Genomic DNA, 18,992 nt, shown 5'->3' on the forward strand with positions numbered 1-18,992 from the left:
ACCAATCATGAATCCTAAACAGTGTCGTCGGGACGGACCAATCGTACCTCGATGGGACCAATCAGCTTCTGGAAATGTTTTAAGGCGGAAACTGGACTTCCGTATTTCAGCCATTTCGGCTCGTTGGATCCAAATAAAACAGCAATAAGAAACAAAATGGTGCGATGGTGCGTTTGTCAAAGACAAATTGGGAGGGGACATTTAGCTAACAAAGTGCGTGATATTTTAATGAAATCGGGGGGAGGTGAACAGAATTGTTGCTCGCATGAATAGGAAGTGGAGTTTGGTTCTGTTTATGGTTTTATGAGCTACACAATTACCAAAAATATTTTCTGTTAGAAACGTGCGAGCTGTCAATCCTACAACAAATTGAATAGCACGCAACCAAGATTCAGAAACATTTACTGCGGTACAGGTGAGTGCCAACTGGCTAACTAAATGTAGCCTTCTTCTGTATGTGATCTACACCGCTGAGCTCGCATTATTGATATAAATTGAAGAGCATAAATCCGTCGGAATGGTAACTCTTAGCTAGCTAGTTGGGTTACAACGTTTGTCTATATAAATATATGTATAAAACGGCTAGCTGGAGTTCGTCTGAGCGGTTGACTGGATATGCCCTCACCCGCTAACGTTAGTAATTTAGCTAAGCTGATTAACTAAAACCTGCCCACTGTCAGAACTTGATATATAACGTTAACTAGTGTACTTAATGCTGATTGTTTTTGGTTCTGCCCACTATAGTGCTGTCCGGCTAGAACATGATGTTGAGGCCCATCACTGTAACGTTACTCTTGATAGTCACCACCACACACGCGGACACATCTGCTTCCACACAATGTAACTTTGTGATGTGTGTGCAACTGTGTGGTGGTGACCAAGAGATAGTGAAACTATGGACACATCTGCCTTGTTCTTGCCTGTAGTGAGTCAGAACCTTAACAATCAGCATTAAGTACTACCGGGTGAGAGCATTCACAGCCGACCACTCTGACGCGCTCCAACTAGCCGTTTTTACAATTATAGTTTTGTTTACAATTTCCAGAATGTCATGTGGGTGGCTTTTTACTTTCTTGACACAGACTTTCCAACCGCAGAAACGGATTCTTGAGGCATAGCCTATACTTGGGGTGTAGGAAAATATTAATTTAAGTATTGAAAGGGTACTTTCTCTCAGGCCATTAGTGAGTTTCAGTCATATACCTGTTACATGTAGTCTTGTGGTCAGACCACTGGCAGCAGAGAAGAGAATGTCCCTACATGTGCAAGCTTAGGAAACAAACCTCACCTCATATTGTGTACTCTGTCTGTATGGCTGTTATTACTGATTATATGTATACCTGTGTGTGTGTGGTGTTGTCCCCAGCCAAGCATGGCCCAGTGGGAGAAGCTGAGGCAGCTGGATTCTGTGTACCTGAAACAGGTGGATCAGTTATATGATGGGGATGCCTTCCCCATGGATGTACGCCACTACCTGGCACACTGGATAGAGGGCCAAGACTGGTGAGGCAGCCCACTCATCCTGCACTATTTATTGTTTCAGCCAGTAAAAAACCTGAAAGGGTCTAGGTGACTATGCACTGATTCAGGTTTGTCCAGGTAGAACAGAGCCAAAGAATGTCAGGGAAAAGGGGTAAACAAAGCTCTATTATGGAATTCCTAAGCCAGTTTCCCTTTGTTTCCTCCCTTAGGGAGCGTGCAGCGCGGGACCATGATGTTGCCATGGTGCTGTTCCAGGTGTTATTGGAGAACCTGGATATCCAGCACAGCCGCTTCGTCCAGGGGGGAGAGTCCTTCCTGCAGCAGCATAACATACGCCGTTTCAAACACAGCTTCCAGGTGTGGCCCTCTATGGGGTGACTCTGATAAATATACTGAACATAAATATAAACGCAACAATTTAAAAGATTTTAGTGAGTTAGTTCATATAAGGAAATCAGACAATTGAAAAATTCATTAGGCCGTAATCTATGGATTTAACATGACTGGGAATACAGATATGCATCTGTTGGTCACAGATACCTTAATAAAAAAAAAAGGTAGGGGCGTGGATCACAACCAGTCAGTGTGACACATCTCCTTTGCATAGAGTTGATCAGGCTGTTGATTGTGGAATGTTGGCCCACTCCTCTTCAATGGCTGAGAGAAGTTGCTGGATATTGGCGGGAACTGGAACATGCTGTCGATCCAGAGCATCCCAAACATGCTCAATGGGTGACATGTCCGGTGAGTATGCAGACCATGGACGAACTGGGACATTTTCAGCTTCCAGGAATTGTGTACAGATCCTTGCGACATGGGGCTGTGCATTATCATGCTGAAACATGAGGTGATGGCAGCGGATGAATGGCATGACAATGGGCCTCAGGTTCTCGTCACGGTATCTCTGTGCATTCAAATTGCCATCGATAAAATGTAATTGTGTTCGTTGTCCGTAGCTTATGCCTGCCCATACCATTTATTGTCCCCAGCACAAGGTGCGCCTGTGTAAAGATCATGCTGTTTTATCAGCTTCTTGATATGCCACACCTGTCAGGTGGATGGATTATCTTGGCAAAGGAGAATACTCATTAACAGGGATGAAAACTAATTTGTGTACAACATTTGCGAGAAATACGATTTTTGTGCGTATGGAACATTTCTAGGATATTTGATTTCAGCTCATAAAACATGGGACCAGCACTTTACATGTTGCGTTTATATTTTTGTTCAGTGTAGAAAGGACCTTCTGGAACAGTGGTCAACTGGATCTTAGAGCTACGGAGTTTGCAGCCCTTCAAGATCTTGATGAAGTACTACTACTCTAGTAAAACTACTCTTTAACGCCCTCTTCACACCCTCTATTCCTCCAGAGGTACCAAGAGGAGCCTTACACTCTGGCCAGTATCATCCAGTGGTTCCTTGGGAAAGAGAAGGAGATCCTGCAGAACGCTGAGCTGGCTGAGCAGGTTAGACAAACACAGTCCCTTTTTAAGAACCTATACAGTAGGTATATTATAAAACAGGGCATTTAGGCATAGGGTGAGGGATTGGGTTATCCTGTATACCTACTCTCTGTCTGTTACGAACCCTGTGGCTTTAAAAGTCTAGGGTGGATGGAAATGAGACCCGTAACATAATTCATGGAAATTAGAATCGTGACACGGAAACAGTGAGAACAAAAAATACACTGACCACCAAGCTACTGTCAAACACAAAATGTTTATTGTGAACACACGGTAAAGGTTTGGGAAAAAGGGCTGAGCAGGACCCAAGGAATGAAACAATAATGTAAAAAAAAAACTAAACTGATCTTGCCTGCCTCTAGAACCACTAAGCTACTGCTAACCATACAAAAATTACAGTGGGTGGTCCGCTCAGGTCTAACTAATGTTTTTAGACAATGTTCTTTCTACGGGTAATGTATGCCCAAGGGCAACTTGCTAAATCCCCCTTTCCCAGAAACACACAACATAGTTACCATACAGAGTAACCAGCAAATGAGTGAGTACACAAAAAACAGGACACCACAGTATCCATACTCGCATACGAAAATAGTCTTCTCTCAACAAACACAACTGACTGCCTTTTAAAACAATGGGAGGTGTGAGTGAAAAACCAGAAACAGGTGGTGCAATGCAGAGGAATGTCCACTGATTGGTCCACCTCAGCAATCAGCAGACAAATGGATGTCGGACAGGTGGGACACCCCAACGACCACCAATCAGGAACACAAAGGACACCTGTGATTAGGGCAGAAGGAGAGGAAAAACACAAACACATACAGGATACCTCTATCTGTAACACTGTCCCTTAGGAGGAGGTACAACATCTCATTTGAAAGACTTTAGAGTCATCATTATCATTACTGTGTTTCTTCATCTTCTTCCTCAGGTCCAGCTGCTGCAGGTCCAGCAGAACCCCATGGAGACAGACAGCCAGCAGAACATTGAGCGCAAGATGGCAGACCTTAAGAATAAAGTTCAGGTGAGCTTCTCCGTGAAAGTCTGTAAAGGTTGCAATGCCTGCCATGATATGAGCATCCTATGGGGGGGTCTCCTCTAATGTTGCTGCTAAACTTTTCATTATGATAACATACAGACCGCCTTTGACAGTTTGTCATTTTTCTTTTTTTAATGCAGTGCATGGAACACACTGTGAAATGTTTGGAGGAACAACAAGATGAGTTTGATTTTAAATACCAGACTCATAACATGGAAGGTGAGCTCATTTGAGGTCTATCCTTTGTATTTGTGATAATCGATTCAGCAGAGGATAGAGACTGTGAGGGATATGATACTGTACATATTTCCCTAAAGCCCACACTGCTATGAACAGTCAATTTCCTTCTGTCATGGATACGAGTCATGAAGTGACTCATTCTATCAGGTGACACCTGTAACCTCATTCTATTGTAGTTGATGTGTTCACTTGAAGATGACTCAGGTTCTTGTGCGTAGGCATCACCAACGAGGCGGCGAAGATGGAACAGATGAAGGTGCTGCAGGCTCTACTGAACAGACTGGACGCCTCCAGGAAGGTACCACCCACAACCCTCTAGTTTACATCACCTTAATACATTTGGTTCATTATGTACTTTATTATTCATATAACATATATTTCCCCTGGCTCTCCCCCCTCTCTCTTCTCTCCCTCCCTCCCTTCGTCCTCCCCCTCTCCCCTGTAGAGCATGTTGTCCGGTATGGGTGTGCTACTGGACAGTGCGGAGGAGCTGCTGTGTGTGCTTGTGAGGGAAGAGCTAGTGCAGTGGCAAAGGAGGCAGCAGAAGGCCTGCATCGGAGCCCCAGACAACACCTGCCTGGACCAGCTGGAGAAGTGGTACAGTACAGCCAACCTAGCTATTCACCTCCGTAGATCTACCTGACCTAAACAATCTCTAACTACTGTCTGCTGTAACTCTGAGCGTTCAGTACATCTGCCCTGGCTTGCTTAAGGAGGGACTACGAATACTCCCTCAAGTAAAATAAGCTTTTCTTAGAAAGAGCCTGCGGTGGTAGACCATGTTCATTCTGGTGTGTTTGACCTCTGACCCCTCTGTGTGACCTCCTGTATGACCTCTATTTGCCCCCTGTCTGACCTCTCTAGGTTTACAACGGAGGCGGAGTGTCTGTTCCAGGTGCGTAAGTTCCTTAAGAAGCTGGAGGAGCTGATGGGGAAGGTGACCTACGAGCACGACCCTGTGAAGAAGCAGAAACCAGCACTGCAGAAGAGGGTGGACAGCCTCCTCACCAGCCTGCTCAAAAGGTCTTAAATCATTTAGAATACACAATCACACTGGCTCATAAACAATTCTGATAAACTCGCTCATAGTTTACACACTAACATAGTAAATCCTCAAACAGTACACATAATAATACACAAGCACACAAAGGATTGTTCAGCTCCCTTTTTCTTACTGTTATTCAAGAAGGTATTTTGTGTTTTCAGTGCCTTTGTGGTGGAGACTCAGCCCTCTATGCCCCAAGGGAAAGGGCCCTTGGTTCTGCGTACCAATGTCCAGTTCTCAGTCAAGACCAGGTGAGTACTTCAGACCCTGTCCTAGTTATGACAGCTGTTAAATAACCAGCCCACCACTGAATTGAATGTGATATCCATTTATACAATTCCATGTGTGTTTCTTCTAGATTCCTCGTCAAATTTCCTGAGCTGAACCATGCCATGAAAGTGAACGTGTCCATGGACAGGTGAGATGGAACCTTTGGAAAATCAAATCGGCTGTTCTTTACATATTAGATGCATGTCTTATGTAGTGCTCTCATTGCTTTAGTCCAGACAGATAGATAATCACTAGATTTATTGATCATTGCTTTGCTTATGAGCTAGATGACTTTAGAACATTTGCAGAAAATGATATGAGTGAATTAAGTGACCCCTATTGGCCATTATACTGACGTGCATGTTCCTCTCCTTCTCCCTTTCTCTCTGCTCTAGGGAGGCTCCTCAGGTCAAATGGTAAGATGTGACATTCGGGACTAGATTTGTGCCAAATTTCAAATATAAAACCATAACAACGAATGTAGAAAATCAAATGTGTCTCAAAAATTCATGTAAACCACTTTTATACCTTCACTCGGTCACTTCATGTTCTCTTGGCCTGTAGGTACCGGCGGTTCAATGTCCTGGGGACCAACAGTAAGGCCCTGAACATGGCTGAGAGTATGAGTGGAGGCATGGTGGCAGACTTCAGACATCTGGTGAGTCAATAGGACAGACAGGCTTTTGGTGGAGGAGAGATATGGATTGGTAGTCAGTTACACAGCGCTATGTGGAAGTTAACCATTAAAATGTATGCAGTTGACTTGCTTAAAGGTAGAGTCAGCTATGCACAAGGTAAACATCAATATTGGGGCAATTTCCGCAACAACTAAGCGCATTGAAGCGCGAGGCTATACTTCTCCAGTGTTTCCGGTCCTGCAGCTATCACTTTGTAGCTATTGAAGTTCACATGCGCAGATACTCTGTCAGTGCATCACTTTCATCTGTAACATCTGCGCTGTTGCTCGTGGCAACATCATATAGCGGAGTCTCAGTTGAAAATGTTTTGATGGACCAATTATGATATCAATTAGCTGATGTATTATGCAATTTTGTCATCACAATTGCTTATAGCAGAGATGGACTAACCAAAACTGATTTTTTTATTGTTATTTGCAGATACTGAAGGAGCAGAAATCTGGAGGAGGGGGCAAGGGGATCCATGAAGTGAGTTTACATCATGCTTCAACATATCCACTTTGAATACTCAAAACATTAGGAACAACTCTACTTCAGCCATACTGTAGAATAAGAGCAGCAGGTGTGTTTGATCCTGGATGTGTGGTGGTGAACCTCTGTGCCCACAGCTCTCTCTCAGCGTCACAGAGGAGCTGCACATCATCAACTTTGACACAGAGTTTCTTCTGCACGACATGTCAGTCTCCTTAGAGGTGGGTCTTCCTGTCATTCCCTGCTCCCTCATTGGCTATCAGCCAAACATGTTGTGACACAGTAAGGGCAGTCTGGTCTAACTTGTATTGGTTTCCCTGGATGAATGTCTGCTAAAATACAGAATAAATGTAATAAGGTCCATGCTACAGTAGTCTGTCTTACTAATGCATGTTCCTTTGTCCACTTCACCCCACCCCAGACGTCCTCTCTCCCTGTGGTCATCATCTCCAACTCCAGCCAGCAGCAGAGTGCCTGGGCATCCGTCCTCTGGTTCAACATGCTTTGCCTCGAGCCAAAGGTGAGAGGTCATCAACACAGGCCCCCCAGCTTTTTATTAGATGTCTTATAATAACAACTACTTAGCCAACAAAAAAACAAAAAAGTATAATAATTGATATTTGTGTGTTAATAAGGGTGTGTTTTCTGCAGAACTTTCTTTTCTTTGCCAACTGTCCCGTGGCTACGTGGCCCCAACTAGGGGAGATGTTGAGCTGGCAGTTCCTCTCCTCCACCACGCGGGGTCTGGACTCTAACCAGCTGGACATGATCGCACACAAACTCTTTGGTATGTCTACTACCCATCTCAATCCTAGGTATAGTGCTCATTGTCTGGTATGTTTCCAGTGCTACATGACTTTCAGGTCTAGAGATGTCAGTGAAGTAGGTTTGACAAATGATTGTTTTCTGTCCCATCAGGAAAGCAGCAAAGTTACGACGCCTACAAAATCTCGTGGACTAAGTTCAGCAAGGTGATAATCTTGTCACTTGTTAGCTCTCTGCATGATGCTGACAATGGAAATGCTAATGTCAGTCTAAGCCGTGCCAACCTCCATCACCCCTGTGTTGCAGGAAAATGTTCCTAACACCAACTTCACTTTATGGGTGTGGTTCGATGGTATCCTTGTAATGGTGAAGACTCACTTAGAGAACCTGTGGAAAGATGGGTATGTCTGAGGAGAAAAAAGCACAATATAGTTTGAGGCTCTGAGATAGGCTGGCCTGTTATTTCACAAAATCATTATTTGAGAAATTGTTTATGGATGTCCTTTGATGAATAACGACTTATTAAAGGTCTGGTTTGTTTTCTCTGTATGCTTTTCTACTCTGCAGTTCTATCATGGGTTTTGTGAGTAAAGGCAAAGAGAAAACCCTCCTGAAGAAGAAACAGAGGGGTACTTTCCTCCTGCGCTTCAGTGAGAGCATCAGAGATGGAGGCATCACCTTCTCCTGGGTGGACTACTCCCTGACCGGTGAGATGACAGGATCATATGGAATGGGACAGAGACCTAACAACAAGCTGGGAAATGATTTTTGCAAGATTTATACGTCACTTTTAGGTTGTCTTGTACTACACACAGGGACGCCTTTTATATTTTAGCATCCAATTTAATTGATTGATGGATCGGACCCTTTTTTTCAATTTTCACCTAAAATGACATACCCAAATCTAACTGCATGTAGCTCAGGACCTGAAGCAAGGATATGCATATTCTTGATTCCATTTGAAAGGAACACTTAGAAGTTTGGAAATGTAAAATTAATGTAGGAGAATATAACACATTAGATCTGGTGAAAGATAATACAAACAAAAAAAACATGTTGTTTTGTTTTTTCATGATCTTTGAAATGCAAGAGAAAGGCCACAATATAATATAGCAGTTTAGGCAGAATTGAGATTTTGACCACTAGATGGCAGCAGTGTGTGCAAAGTTTCAGATTGATCCAGTGAAGCGTTGCAATACTGGACTATTTTGTATCAAGTCTGCCTAAATGAGCTGAATTGGTCAATTGAAACATTTTCATTACATTTACGTCATTTAGCAGACGCTCTTATCAAGAGTGACTTATAAATTGGTGCATTCAACTTATGATAGCCAGTGGGACAACCACTTTTCTTTTTTTTGTTAATGGGGGGGTAGAAGGATTACTTTTATACTATTCCAGGTATTCCTTAAAGAGGTAGGGTTTCAAGTGTCTCCGGAAGGTGGTCAGTTACTCTGCTGTCCTGGCGTCGTGGAGGAGCTTGTTCCACCATTTGGGGTGCCAGAGCAGCAAATAGTTTTGACTGGGCTGAGCGGGAACTGTGCTTCCATAGAGGTAGGGGGGCTAATAGGCCAGAGGTGGATGAACGTAGTGCCCTCGTTTGGGTGTAGGGTCTGATCAGAGCCTGAAGGTAAGGAGGTGCCATTCCCCTCACAGCTCCGTAGGCAAGCACCATGGTTTTGTAACAGATGCGAGCTTCAACTGGAAGCCAGTGGAGTGTGCGGAGGAGCGGGGTGACATGAGAGAACTTGGGAAGGTTGAACACCAGACGGGCTGCAGCGTTCTGGATAAGTTGTTTAATGGCACTGGCAGGGAGCCCAGCCAACAGCTAGTTGCAGTAATCCAGACGGGAGATGACAAGTGCCTGGATTAGGACCTGTGCCGCTTTCTGTGTAAGGTAGGGTCGTACTCTATGAATGTTGTAGAGCATGAACCTGCAGGATCTATAGAGAACATACATTTTGTATTACCATATCATTTTTGTAAGTTTACACACTCCCAGGAATGTCATACATGATGGATCATTAGCTTATACACTAACTTTCACACATCTAGATGGCCGGGTGGGGTGGGTGTGGAGCCAGAGACGGCAGGGGTTGAAACTGTAGAACCCAGTTCCTACATTTGAATATAAAAATTGATTTTATCAAACAAAACTATGCTACATTTTATCTCTGGGACCCTTAGGATGACAAATCCGAGCAAGATTACTGAATGTAAGTGCATTATTTACCTTCAGAGGTGAATGTATCAAACCAGTTGCCGTGATACGTTTTTGTTGTTGTGCACTCTCCTCAAGCAATGGCATGGTATTTTTTCACTGTAATAGCTACTGTAAATTGGAAAGTGCAGTTAGATTAACAAGAATTTAAGCTTTCTGCCCATATAAGACATCTTGGAAAGTTTGCTGTTCCTTACAACAGTCATGCTAATCACATTAGCGCACGTTAGCTCAACCATCCTGTATACGGGACACCGATCCCGTAGAGGTTAATGCTTCCAATGATGGAGAATTTCTCCTCCTCCTCCCTGTCCCCCTATATTGCCCTCCCTGCCCCTTTTCCACACACAATTTATACTACCTCATTTAATCTATTCTCCTTCTCATCCTCCACTGCCCTCTCCAGGTGAGCCTGACGTGCGCTCGGTGCAGCCCTTCACCAAAGTGGACCTTTCCCAGATCCCCTTCCATGAGATCATCAGAAACTTCCAGATCCTGGAGGCGGAGAATGTCCCGGAAAACCCCCTCCTCTTCCTCTACCCTGACACGCCCAAAGTGGAGGCCTTCGGGAAGTACTACACAGAGAAGAGTGGAGGTGAAGATACCAGAGGGATCTTGTACTTGTGCAATGAAAGTTTGGATTCTTGATGCATTTTATAGTTTGTTTACAAAGAATTTGACATCCTTTTTGCAAATTGAGAGGTGATTGCTATTAATCTAAAGAATTTACCTTTTGTCTTTTCAGCGGATAATCCATACATTAAGTACATCAAAACTAAGTTGGTTTTTGTATCTAAAGAGTGAGTATTTTTGAATTTGTCTTTTTAACATTTCATTTATCCAGCCCGAGCATGTGGAATGTAAGTCACCTGAAAATCCATACATGAGCCTCCCTTACCCCCCGCTCTCTGTGCTTTCTGAACAGAGGCCATTTTGTAAATGAAAGCTCTTAAAATGAAAATACTCTGGCTCCATCAAAATGGTAGTGTAATCCCAGTCTCTCATTGGTTACCTCAGGAACTGGTTGTGTAATGGCTATTTATCATTGGTTACCGTAGGAACACACTGGAGGCTAAGTCGCCTGTGTATTCTGACATTGTGGAAGGCGAAGGCTCAGGGCCAATGAACCCAAGATATGGTCTGTGTGGAGAGGCCTTCGGTGAGTCGCCACGCCTCCCAGTCAAACCACCAATCAACCAAATCCCTTTAAGTGCCGTCTGACCCTTTTCTCATCAGAAGTCAGCAATGTGCTCCTAAGCACAATCGCATGCTTGTGAGCTTTGATTATCTGCCCTCCTTAAGTTTCTGTCTTTAGCTGATCATTTCAAAGTAGGGGTCCTTAAGTCTCCCTACTGACAGCTAAACCATGGAAGGGAGGGCCCCTCAATCAGCTGGGTATCTTTTGATTTTGGTTGACTGTTTTCCTTTACCCCCCTCTTAGTCTCATTGTTCTGCATCTGCCTGCATGTGTCATTCGCTGTAGAGAATGTTAGCTAGTAAGCGGGGTAGGTGATTTACACAGACTCCCATTTACATCCCTTCTCTTCCTCTGTTTGCCATACCAGTCCCTCCAGCATTCTGTGATTCTGCAATCACAATTTCTTTAGCAAAATCAACAATTCCCTGCATATTATGCGAGGGCTTGCAAATTTGACCAATCACTGCACTATTTCAGAATAAACAGTCAAATCATCATTGCATAAAACTTACCATCACCGCAGCACAAAGAGGGCTTGCAATTAGAACCATCAGCGCACATTTACCTCATATGTTTCAATCAAGCCACGTCTTTATTTTATGTATTTTCAAGAAAGAAGGACAATTATTGCCATGCAAAATGTCAGAATTGGCACAGCAAAATCAAGCATTTCTTCTCGCAAATACCACAAAAAACCTGTGAAATCCTGGAGGGACTGCCATACTGCACCATATGCTCCAAAGATGCATCTTCATGTCCGTGGACTGTATGCTTTGACTAACCACAACTGGCTGTTTTGTATCACTAATAATGGGATCCCATTCTGTGTTTTTAACCTAATGCATGTCTGCTTCCTCAGTGAGTTGCAGAATGCTGTTTTCCAAATGAAACCTTTAGTTTGTAACTAGAATAAATAACTGATTGTAAATTACTTCTTACAACAGAACCCTCCTCCTTCCCTCCCTCAGGCCTAAGTGGGGACCCTCTTCCCCCAGAGCTGCTCCTGAGTCCTGACCCTGACCCCATGCTCTCTGGTGCCATGGAAATGTCAGAGGAGGACCTGATTCCGACCTTCCAGGAGTTCCTCAATGACCCCAACGTGTATGAGAATAGTTTTGACTGGGATAATGACGACACAGATCCCGAGGTGGCTCTACCCGGACACCCCTTCACCGCCCCTCTGCAGCCATGTGAATGACCACTCTCGCAGCATTCACCACAATACACGACATCTAACCAAACCAGATTAGTTACTACTGTGGAAGCACTTACCCATAACAACTCAAAGACAACCTCCATCCATATTTAACCAAACTCTGTTACCCATACACTACTTTAGTAGTACCACCTTCATCAGCTCTGAGCATGCTCATTAGACATAACCTAGTTACATAGTGCTTTCTATAGTCTACACATCTAGGCTACTACTCTTACCCTGCATCTGTAACAATAGAAATGCTACGTGATCCATATGTTGTGCCCATCAGGTACAGCATAATAACAGCTTTCTGTGGGAAAAAATAAATTTTATATATATATATATATAGATGATAGATATAGTACCAGTCAAAAGTCTGGACACACCTACTCATTCAAGGGTTTTTCTTTTCTTTTTACTATTTTCTACATTGTAGAGTAATGGTGAATAAATCTAAACTATGAAATAACACATGGAATCATGTAGTTACCAAAAAAGTGTTCAACAAATCAAAATATGTTTTAAATTTGAGATTCTTCAAAGTAGCCACCCTTTGCCTTGATGACAGCTTTGCACACTCATGGCATTCTCTCAACGAGTTTCATATAATATGCCATTTAGCAGACGCTTTTATCCAAAGCGACTTACATTCGTGCGTGCATACTTTTTTGTGTATGGGGGGTCCCGGGGATCGAGGTAGTCACCTGGAATGCATTTCAACTAACAGGTGTGCCTTCTTAAAAGTTAATTTGTGGAATTTCTTAAATTCTTAATGTTAAGAGAATGTATTAACTATTTCAGTGTCTCTGTGCGTCTCCCAAAAGGTTGTAAGGCTTTTGGATCAAGAAACGGACAGAGCCTCAGTGCAATAGCCAGGACTTCATTCGAGAATTCTCCTATAACAATTTCAGAGTCCATCTTTTATACACACACGTCATACAAAAATCCCACCCCGCTTTAGGCGGGCTGTATATTTCCACTGTACATGGGTTTAGCTCATGTTTTCCTCTGCTCTCCTGACCATCAGGTCATACACATACACACACACACACACATGTTCTTATCATAGTCTACTCCCTGCTCGGGCAGGCTACATTCCTCAGTTATCGCCGTTCTCACAATATCCTGCAACATTTCATACTCTCTTCCAAGCCTAACAGTTCTCCTTCTTCTTCGCCGTCTGGCCCAACTCCCACTCACATTGCCAAACAGCAACACAATGTAATCTCAACTTGCCCTACGCTCACACATTACCAGGTAGTAGATTCTAACACATCTCACACAGTTTCGGAGTGTAATAATTAGTCACTACCAAGAAAGTACTAATCGTACTTAAAACAAGAACATTTCACAACTCTATTTAAGGGTGGAACATTTAGTCATTACTTTTAACCTGCATATATATTTTAATTTCTATATCACTTAATGTGTTTGAGCCAATCAGTTGCATTGTGACAAGGTAGGAGTGGTATACAGAAGATAGCCCTATTTGGTAAAAGACCAAGTCCATATTATGGCAAGAACAGCTCAAATAAGCAAAGAGAAACGACAGTCCATCATTACTTTAAGACATGAAGATCAGTCTATACGGAACATTTCAAGAACTTTAAACGTTTCTTCAAGTGCAGTTGCAAAAACCATCAAGCGATATGATAAAACTGGCTCTCATGAGTACCGCCACAGGAAAGGAAGACCCAGAGTTACCTCTGCTGCAGAGGATTAGTTCATTAGAGTTAGTTACCAGCCTCCGAAATTGCTGCCCAAATAAATGCTTCACAGAGTTCAAGTAACAGACATCTCAACATCAACCGTTCAGAGGAGACCAGTGAATCAGGCCTTCATGGTTGAATTGCTACAAAGAACCCACTACTAAAGGACACCAATAAGAAGAGACACGAGCAATGTACATTAGACCGGTGGAAATCTGTCCTTTGGTCTGATGAGTCCAAATTTGAGCTTTTTGGTTCCAACTGCCGTGTCTTTGTGAGACCCAAAGTAGGTGAACGGATCTCCTCATGTGTGGTTCCCACCGTGAAGAATGGAGGAGGTGTGATGGTGGCCACCCTTTGCCTTGATGACAGTAACACTTTTTAGTTACTACATGATTCCATGTGTTATTTCATAGTTTTGATTTCTTCACTATTATTCTACAATGTAGAAAATAGTACAAATAAAGAAAAACCCTTGAATGAGTAGGTGTGTCCAAACTTTTGACTGGTACTGTGTATGTGTGTGTTATATATATATATATATATATATATATATATATATATATATATATATATATAATTACACTAGTTACGAAATGTAGATATTCTAAGACTTTTTGCACTGATGGGACATGACTGTTTTCTGACAAGAAAAAATGTGAATCCGATTTTTATAATATTTGCAATGCTTTCACACAACTGTAGCTTTAAACAAAAAAGCTCATTTAGTGTTTGAAAAGGTGTTGAAACTTTTGCACTTCTTCCTGTCTTCTCTGTTTGTCCTTTAACTACAATGCAGAGATAATCTCAATGTTTTATTGTCCAAATACCATATTTGTCACTGGATAAAAGGACTGGTTGAGCATAAACAACTGAAAACTGTAAGTGAGACATTGCATGTCTGTTTACTATGTAGGAAAACCCAGAAGCATTGATATGAGGGAAATACCACTTGTGAGAACTTTACTTTATATTATGTGGTTTTGTGGTACATTACTTGTGTCCGACAGGGTTAAGAATTCTATTATGCATGACTGAGAGACATTATCAACCAGCATCCAAGCCCCAGGGTGGTATGGAGGGACATATTTTGAGATGCTACTCTCCAAAGAGCTGGAGAAGATGAGTGAGTGAGATCCAACTCTTGGATCCAGGCTGTTTCATTTAAGGCCATTTCAGACTGTACCACAATCATAATTTTCATGGTTTTTGATAGTTTTTAGAGTGTAGCATTTCTGGTGACCACTTACCTGATTTATGAGTGACTTATTCCTATCTATCGCTGTGGGTGTTGTATGGCACAGTATGGGCTTCAGAATGCGATCATTAAGGAGTGACTTGGTATATACCACTATTCACAGGTCAGGGAATTATCTTGAAGTGAAATAACCACAGAAAGCCTGTTGTTATTTTGTACAAGCAGCAGCAGGGACGTTGCAAACTTTACTGTGTTGGTCCAGGATTCACAACTCCTCAATACAGCAAGGGAAGATGTGGGTTACCATGTATTGGGAATGGAATCTATTATTTGTGTTTCTTATTTTACACAGCAGTCTGTAGATAATGACAGATCTGTGATGATAAATGGGTTCAAATAAACTGATATTGAGATGTGACCCAACCTGGCAATAAAATAAATGTCCTACTTCAACCCTGCAGTGCGACAATATTTTACACACTAATCTCCTTGAGTTTGGTAGCAGTCTTTTCAGTTGGCACAGTGACAAATGTCTATTGCGATAGTAACCATAACAGTAGGCTAGGATGAGACAAACTGTCGAAGGAGAAACCAATTAAACTGAGTTTTTATACAGTATGTTGCTCTGTATTAGAGAATCTCACAAACATTGTAATTCAGTAATACTCATAGGATATGACACCCTGCCACATCTATACCAATATGACTGCGTGGTGTGCTATGATAAAATAAATATTCTGAACTACCAGGAGGTGGAGGCCTATTTAATCATATCATTGAGAACATTGACTTGCAACATCCCTTTAGGACATGCATTTTGGAACTTTAAAAAAGGGACATTTCAATAGTTCTGATTTAGGGTGGGCAGAATTTTCCCATGTGTAAAAGGGGAATTTCCTATGTGTCCAGTGAAAGGTACTAGAAGTAATGAAAAGACATATGTATTAATACAAAGGTTTTATTATAAATAAACAGACAAAAATACAATGACACAAATAAACACAAGATGTAGAGGAGGCTGTAGTTCTTTGCATAACTAACACCCTCCAGGTCTTGATACAGTGAGATCTCCCTGTTGGTGGCTTCTGGCTTCCTGCTGAAATAAATAGATGTCCTGATGCATTTTGATCATATTGTATGACTACATGATAGAGGTGAACTTTAAGCTTTGAAAGCCATTTAATGTATTAGGACTAAGGCCTTACAGTAAGTGTACGTTGGTGTTTGTAATTGAAAAAAAAAAAGCCTTGTGAGCATAATCTTAGCCTAAAATCGTTGAGCCCTTTCCAAAAGAAATCACAGAATGGCTGATTTTGCCCTTGCAAGCTGACTGTAAATGTGACATTCAGGAAGGAGGAGAGGAATTTATAAAGGAGGAAGTAGCTCCATCAAGACCAATGGGGGGAGAAGAGTGTTTTCCCTGTTTGAAGTGCTGTGATAGTTACTTGATGGTTGTCTTACCCACCTTAGTTGAATGCACTATAATGCCACGTTCAAAATAACTGGGAACATGGAACTCAGAAATCTCTGACTTCCGACTTCAGTGAGTTCAAGACAACTGCGAACTCAGACTGGGAAAAATATTTTTGAAAGGAACTCTGGCCTCTTTCTAGAGCTCCTGAAGATCACTGTCTTCATGATTTGACCTTGTTTTCTTCCAGAGTTCTAAGTTGTCTTGAATGCCACATTAGTCCCTCTGAATAAGAGTGCCTCCTAAACTACCAAAATGTAAAGGTCAATGTTTCCAGTGGTGTGTGAGGGGTGTGGTGGCCCTGGCCAGTAGGGCCCGGTAGGACTGTCCAAACTGGCGGTTCATGACAGTATAGAGCACAGGGTTAATACAGCTGTTGAGCCAGGTTGGCACAGAACATGTGGAGCACCTGGGGGAGCACCGGTGGGGCGCGGTTCTGATTATCAGCAATGTTCAGCAGCAGGAACAGGACAAAACAGGAAGACAGTGAAACACATCCGGGTCACACGTCTGAACTCACCATTGTCCTCTGAAGAGGTGGTGGACGAGGAGGGGGCAGTGATAGGGACAGGAGTAGCCAAGTGGAGCGCAGGGCTAAGGGCAAGGGGGAGCTCCTGTCCCCCTGCTATGTGAGCTGAATGGAAGTTAAAGCAGGCCCCTTCAGGCGGAGTGGAAGGACTGGGCTTTCCCAGGGTTCCCCTTCACCTCTCCACCATTGAATTGGGGTAGTTCCCTCTGGCTGCTCAACTCACAGCTCTGGGTGGTGGCCACCCCACTCCCGACGCCACTGTCACTCTCCGTCCCTGGTTCTGATGAGGTCAGCTTCCTTTGTGACGAGCGTCACCTGAGTCAGTAACTGACCAGCGCCCGTGCTGCCACCCTGACCCGCCTATAGATGAGCAGGTAGAAAAGCCCCACGCCGCCCAGGCCGATGAAGAAGTAGAAGAAGAGCAGCACGGTGGTGTAAGGGCGCCCCCTGGTGCGGTGAAAGCTTCAGGTGCACACCTGCGGGGCGAAAACATAAACGGGCCAAAGTGGGCCGAAGCTGCCCAGGCCAAGGTGTCGGGCAGGAGGTGGGCAAGGCCCCGCCCAGAGAACACCCAGGTAGCGGCTTGCCGCAATCAGACACAGTGTGATGATGGAGACGGAGTTGGAGAGGAAGAGGAGGCCGAAGACGCGACACCAGAGAGGGCCGCCCCTCCAGTGGTGGTGTAGGTAGGAGTCGACAGAGGTGGGCTGCAGCAGGGTGCAGTACAGCAGGTCCGCCAGGGCCAGGTTCACGATCAGCGAGTTGAAACGCATACGCAGCCATCCAGAATGGTCATCACGTTCCCCACCGTCCGTCCCAACTATGGTCACAGCCGAACCCCACAGCACGCCAAAGTAGCAGTAGGCCTCAACCGAGGGGTGGTGGCAGGAGAAGGAGCCATTTCCCATGTCACCTGTGATGTTCTCCAGCATCCTGGGAGGAGAACGATAAGATCAACTTTATTGTTCCCCAGGGGGAAATTGTATTGGAAACACAATTATATAAATCATGTAAAAATAGATACATCAGATACACATGTATTGCACGTCACATCATTTACACATACACAGAGAAAGAATGGAAATTCCAAAATGATCAGCTGTCAGTCAAATAGCAGCAGGCTGTTAGATGAGTTGGGGAAGTCACAGAGGGATGCTATAGGTGCAGGTTTCTGGGCTAAAGTTCTAGACCATTTGCCCTTTGGCAAAAAAACCTGTCAGCTTGTTGAAATCAGTTGGTTAACCATTATTGTTCTCTGTCATATGTTCCATGATGTCATGTTTCAGAACCAACCTAGACTTTGGCGGCTGTTTTTGTTGTTTCTGCAGCTCTCTGTTTCCAGTAAATTAATTTATGTGGTTTGATGTTCTGTGCATATCAGATCACAGCCAAAAACACTAAGGTAACCTGCCTAAATGACTACCGACCCGTAGCTCTCACGTCTGTAGCCATGAAGTGCTTTGAAGTGCTGGTCATGACTCACATCAACACCATTATCCTAGAAACCCTAGACCCACTCCAATTTGCATACCGCCCCAACAGATCCATAGATGATGCAATCTCTATTGCACTCCACACTGCCCTTTCCCACCTGGACAAAAGGAACACCTATGTGAGAATGCTATTCATTGACTACAGCTCAGCGTTCAACACCATAGTGCCCACAAAGCTCATCACTAAGCTAAGGACCCTGGGAATAAACACCTCCCTCTACAACTGGATCCTGGACTTCCTGACAGGCCACCCCCAGGTGGTAAGGGTAGGGTATGTAACAAAACATCTGCCACGCTGATCCTCAACACGGGGATCAGGGGTGCATGCTCAGTCCCCTCCTGTACTCCCTGTTCACCCATGACTGCATGGCCAAGCACGATTCCAACACCATCATTAAGTTTGCAGATGACACAACAGTGGTAGGCCTGATCACCGACAATGATGAGACAGCCTATAGGGAGGAGGTCAGAGACCTGGCCATGTGGTGCCAGGATAACAACCTCT

General features: G+C 43.6%; 1 protein-coding gene and 1 pseudogene across 2 annotated transcripts; one reads left to right on the plus strand and one right to left on the minus strand.

Moving 5' to 3' along the window:
* The first annotated feature begins 126 nt into the window (after nt 1-126).
* Nucleotides 127-12,481, plus strand: stat2 (signal transducer and activator of transcription 2). 2 transcript variants are annotated; one of them, XM_041888233.2, is made up of 24 exons: nt 128-415; nt 1,367-1,503; nt 1,692-1,839; nt 2,853-2,948; nt 3,874-3,966; nt 4,122-4,200; nt 4,440-4,519; nt 4,667-4,818; nt 5,086-5,244; nt 5,428-5,517; nt 5,625-5,684; nt 5,932-5,952; nt 6,101-6,194; nt 6,655-6,702; nt 6,843-6,926; nt 7,127-7,225; nt 7,357-7,492; nt 7,624-7,676; nt 7,777-7,871; nt 8,038-8,177; nt 10,098-10,286; nt 10,437-10,491; nt 10,750-10,850; nt 11,858-12,481. In XM_041888233.2, exons 2-24 carry the CDS (start codon nt 1,373-1,375, stop codon nt 12,085-12,087), a joined length of 2,433 nt encoding a protein of 810 aa, XP_041744167.1. In that variant the 5' UTR covers nt 128-415; nt 1,367-1,372; the 3' UTR covers nt 12,088-12,481. The 2 variants fall into 2 exon arrangements, with proteins under 2 accessions (XP_041744169.1, XP_041744167.1); XM_041888235.2 differs by lacking the exon at nt 10,750-10,850 and having other exon boundaries at nt 127-415; nt 11,858-11,987.
* Nucleotides 12,482-17,125: 4,644 nt separating this feature from the next.
* Nucleotides 17,126-17,926, minus strand: LOC121574614 (annotated as a pseudogene).
* Between the last annotated feature and the right edge of the window lie 1,066 nt (nt 17,927-18,992).

Source organism: Coregonus clupeaformis, chromosome 10, assembly GCF_020615455.1.
Source record: "Coregonus clupeaformis isolate EN_2021a chromosome 10, ASM2061545v1, whole genome shotgun sequence".
Classification (NCBI taxonomy): Eukaryota; Metazoa; Chordata; class Actinopteri; order Salmoniformes; family Salmonidae; genus Coregonus; species Coregonus clupeaformis.